Source organism: Euprymna scolopes, chromosome 21 (genome assembly GCF_053919585.1).
Source record: "Euprymna scolopes isolate OS-2025 chromosome 21, ASM5391958v1, whole genome shotgun sequence".
NCBI lineage: Eukaryota > Metazoa > Mollusca > Cephalopoda > Sepiida > Sepiolidae > Euprymna > Euprymna scolopes.
The window spans coordinates 109,854,085-109,859,084 of NC_136502.1; the positions used below are offsets into that span (position 1 = coordinate 109,854,085).

Genomic DNA, 5,000 nt, shown 5'->3' on the forward strand with positions numbered 1-5,000 from the left:
TTGTTACCATTCTCAATCTCTTCATTCATTTTTTTACAGGCTTTTCGACAGCATGGACAAAATTCAAATCTGCACGATTTTCTTTTTCCTATTCAAACTAGGCCGAAAAGTTGCAGAGACAGCTTGTGATATCAATGATGCGTTTGGCCCAGGAACCACTAAAAAATGTGTGGCACAATGGTGGTTCAAGAAATTTCACACTGGTGACGAGAGCCTTGAAGATAAAGAGGGTCGTCTGCAGTTGATAACGAACATTTTAAAACCTTAATTGAAGCCGATCCTCGTAAAACCACATGAGAAGTTGCTGTTGAACTCGAGGTCAATTACTTAACAGTCGTTCGCCATTTAAAGCAAATTGGGAAGCCAAAAAATGGGTGCCACATGAATTGAACGATAATAAAAAAACTCGTTGTTTTGAGAGGTCTTCTACGCTTCTTCTGCGCAACAAAAACGACCCATTTCTCGAACAGATTGTGACGTGTGATGAGAAGTAGATCATCTATGGCAACATTCAGCACAGTGGTTGAATGCCGGAGAAGCTCCACAACACTTCCTGAAGCCGAAATTGCACCATAAAAGGGTTATGGTGACTGTTTGGTGAACTGCAGCCGGTCTCATCCATCGCAGCTTCTTGAATCCGGGCAAAACTATTACGACAGAGACAAATTGACAAAATGCACCAGAAGCTCCAACGTGTGTGCCCGAGATTGGTCGATATGAAGTGACCAATTCTCCTCCCTGACAACGCTCGCCCACATATTGCTCAACTGATCTTGCAGAAGCTGTGAGACTCTATCTCATTTGCCATATCCACTGGACCTCTCGCCCACCGATTATCACTTTTTTAAGCTTCTCGACAACATCCTGCGCGAAAAATGTTTCAAAAGCCGAGACGATGTCGAATCGGCTTTCAACGACTCCATCGCTTCCAGAACTCCGGATTTCTATGCTAATGGGATAAATAAAATTGTTTCTCGTTTGCAAAAATGTGTCGATTCTAATGGCTCTTATTTTGATTAATAAAGGAGTTATGATCTTTTGAAGTTGGACGTCAAAGAACGACAATATTTTTGCACCAACCTAATAGGAATACATATGCGCGTGCGCGTGTATATATATATATATATATATATAGCTGTTGTTAGGTATTGTACTCACCTATTCCTTCTGGGGCGTTTTCTATGTCTCCTCCCCCATTCCAACCATCTTCCCTCTCACTGTGACAGTCTGGGTTCATAAATTGTTTGTGTTCGTTTTCTTTAGCACGAGATGTTCTCACTATTTCCTAGTAAGCAACAAGAGAAAAGTATTGCAAAAAATATTAATAGAAATAAAAATTGGCATATAAATAAATCAATGTTATATTTAAAGAAAAAACTTAAACGTAAAACTCTGTATACTAAAAACAAAACGGCGAATGCCAATCTGAAAAAAAAAATGAAGTTTTACAAATTATAATGACAGGATTTGAATGTAAAAATAAGATGTTTTGATTTACACTTTTTTTTTCTTATAATTTTCTTATAATTTTCTTCAAGCTAAGGATGGGGTATCCTATCGGATTCCAGACATTCCCCCTGCTATCCCACACATCCCACTTTGAAATATTTACAAGTTGTCTTAAATAAGTTTCCAGACTGTTTGTATAAGAATTTAAAGTTGTCACAGACTGTTGGTTCATTAGGTATATTTGCCCCGTAGTTCTTGAAATTATTTTTCATGAATTCAGTTGTTCCTATTATTACTGGAATGATCTTCCTAACATTCCAATTTCTTTTCATGTCTGAAGACCTTGGTATTTTGTTATCTTATCTTGGTATACTTGTTAGATAGATAGATAGATAGATAGAGAGAGAGAGAGAGAGAGAGAGAGAGAGAGAGGGAGAGGGAGAGTGTGAATTATAGTGTAAACACGTTGACCAGAAGTCAAGATCAGCTGATTTGATTGCGTGTGAGTCATGTGATCAAGTTAGCTGCATCGAGGAGATTTGCTTGGGACTTGAAAGAGAGCAGATGGCTTTGCAGTTGTCTCCTCCCCTTCGCTGGGGATGGGGAACGAATGCTGACGTGGTAGAAATAAGACCTACAACACAGGCCAAATTCACTTTCCAATCTTCTGCGAACAAACTGGAAGGTGAATAAAAAAACTATAGAACCAATTTCTTGTCTTGGTGTGAAATAAATCTTCGTCCCCAAAAACAGGTATCAAGTCTCCCTCCCAGACGAGATGAACCAGATTGACCAACAAAATGGCAGAAGGTATGTTCAAATGACATGACACACACATATTCACACTTAACAGCATATGAACATATGTAATAGAAAGACCACTAGATGATCACACACACAACGACATTAACTCTGATAAGATAATCAAACACTCAATCTTTTATAAATAGACACGTTTTAATATATCATCTCCATTCAAATTTCAACCAATATACAACAAACGCTTAGTTTATGATACGATATCGTAACATACTAAAGAACTTGGTATTTTGTTATCTTTTCTCTCTCAGCTCTGTTTAGTCCAGCATCATTAGGGACGCCAACTTCTACTAAGGTTGCTTCTTTCTCCTTCTTGCCTCATACCACTGTTATGTTTAATAGCTCCATTTTCAAGGTACTTGGCTTGAAATTGCATAATCATAGTGTATGGTGCATAACTTATTCCCAACTGTTCTTTCTGATATATGTTGTTATGTGAGATCATATATATAGATATATTGCTTTTTGTATTACATAAGCAATAATATGTCACTACACACTCATCAGCATGTTTCGGTCAGCCAGTTACAAGTCACTAGAGACCTCTTCAGGCGATATTGCTTCAGACTAAACTTTTGTCTAAGCATGTAGCAACATGAATGGCTCTCATCTTAGGGAGGTTTCATGTTTTGACAAGCTTCTGGGCTTGACCTTTACGTCTGATCTGAAATGGAACATGTATATTAAATCCGTTGCCAAGATCGCTAGGCTCCTTCTACCGCTCCTGTAGATATCTCACTCCTGATGCAATTCTCTACCTATATAAAAGCCAGGTACAGCCAACGATGGAGTACTGTTGCCACATCTGGGCCGGAGCTGCTAGAAGCAGCTTATCCTGCCTTGACAGAGTTCAAAATAAACTTTGTAGCTTAGTGAGGGACGCCCTTTTCTCTTCCCTGCAACCTCTTTCCCACAGAAGAGACGTTGCGAGCCTGTTTCTGCTTTATCGTTATTTTCATGGCAAGTGCTCGTCTGAGTTCCAATCTATGGTCCCTCCTCGTCAAACTTCCACGAAAAACACTCGTCTGGCCAAAACCACTATCAATAATTTCCCACACTCCTTGTCTGTGCCTAGATCTAAATGTAGATTACACAAACAAAGCTTCTTTCTTAGGACTGCACGCATGTGGAATTCCCTTCCAGATAACTACAATCTGATTGTTTTCAAGTCCAACGTAAACAAGTTCTTGATGAACCATCCCCCTAAGTAATCCAATTTACAAAACTCCCACTACTTATGTTTACTATGCTATAGTCACACTGACTAGTGTATACTCAGTAACCCTTATCCTCGAGTGGCCTCCGGGCCTTGGTAAGTGGTGAATCTTGTGTAAAAAAAAAAAAAATATTAATGCTTATGTAAAACAAACAAAAAGTATATCTTGCCCTAGTAGTAAAATATATCTACGGCAATTCATCTACACAGCAGCATCTAGATTTAACCCATCGCAGGTAATCATCAGGCTAGAGCAATTAGCCTGGTGATTACCTCTGGCGATGAAACATAAACATCTCTATGTAAATGAGTTGACATAAATATATTTTCATACTACAACTAAGCTTGATTCTACACATAATATATTGCAATTAGGAAGGGAAGACTTTTATGATTCATGATTAAAAGTAAATTTGTGTATATATATATATATATATATATATATATATATATATATATTCCTTTAATCTTCTCTCCAAAAAGGGGGAAAAAGGGGAAGCTGACCGGTTTCGATCCTGGCTTCTCAAAGCGGTATTGAGGGAATTTTTAAAACAAAGAATGAAAAAGCGATTAAAATTGCGTTTTATTCATTATTATATATAATAAATTGAATATTGCAATATTTAAATTTTGTATGCCTAAAAACATTACATAATATAGTGTATCACCTTATTATTTGCATATGCATGAAATAATTAAGATTATATATATATATATATATATATATATATATATATATAAATATAGGGAGGAACTATAAAATTGTCGCCCTAGAAAAGACAACATGATTCCATTTCCGTTTGATGAAAACCGGTTTTCTATTTTTGTTGCAGGCCATCTACTACTTGGCCAGTTGTGTATTAAATCCAAAGAGCGATAGAAGCCGTCTATCATATCTGAAAGTGACACAATGTTCAACGAGCGAGATCGGACATGTGCCGCTGCATAAATGCTCTCTTACGATTCAGGTTATAACAACAGGACCATTGCCAGCACCTCAAAATGCATCACTGGATTGCCACGAATAACAGGGATGTGCCCAGGGTGATGAAAACAAAGTTACGGCCATGGTTATGGTCTTTGGTGTGGTTTCAAGTGGGGGCCACATCAGGCCACCTCACATCTTTGAAGTGGGCTGTAAAGCCAACACTTAAGTGTACCTGGATGTGCTGGATATGCTGAAGAGTGTGGTGATCCCCTGGGGAAATCAGGTGGCTGCTTGGGTGTGGCAGTAGGACTCGGTGCCAGCCCACAAATTCCAAGAAACCCAGGCTTGTCTTTTGTACCCTTCGGTCATTGCCCCTCCCCTTCTCCGACCTGAACCCGCTAGACTACTTTGTTTGGTCATACGTGGAGAACATCACCAACATGACCTCCCACAACAGCAAAGCCAGCCTATTCACCAAGTATTCACCAAGCTCATGCCGGCGCTTGTGAAAAAGGCATGCTCTCGGTTCCGGACGCATATCGAGGGAGTGATTGAGGCTGAAGGCAGCTACATTGAATAGATTTCAGC

At 38.8% G+C, this 5,000-nt stretch overlaps 1 protein-coding gene across 3 annotated transcripts in view; it reads right to left on the minus strand.

Annotated features, from left to right (window-relative positions):
- Nucleotides 1-5,000, minus strand: part of LOC145242982 (protocadherin beta-8-like) — a 177,636-nt gene that overhangs the window by 33,420 nt on the left and 139,216 nt on the right. For all 3 annotated transcript variants that reach the window (XR_013862832.1, XM_080106096.1, XM_080106097.1), the window contains exon 3: nucleotides 1,159-1,285. Coding sequence is in view for 2 of the 3 variants with exons in the window: in XM_080106096.1 (XP_079962222.1) it covers nucleotides 1,159-1,285 (127 nt within the window). In the remaining variant the exon portion in view is untranslated. The remainder of the gene's footprint in view (nucleotides 1-1,158; nucleotides 1,286-5,000) is intronic.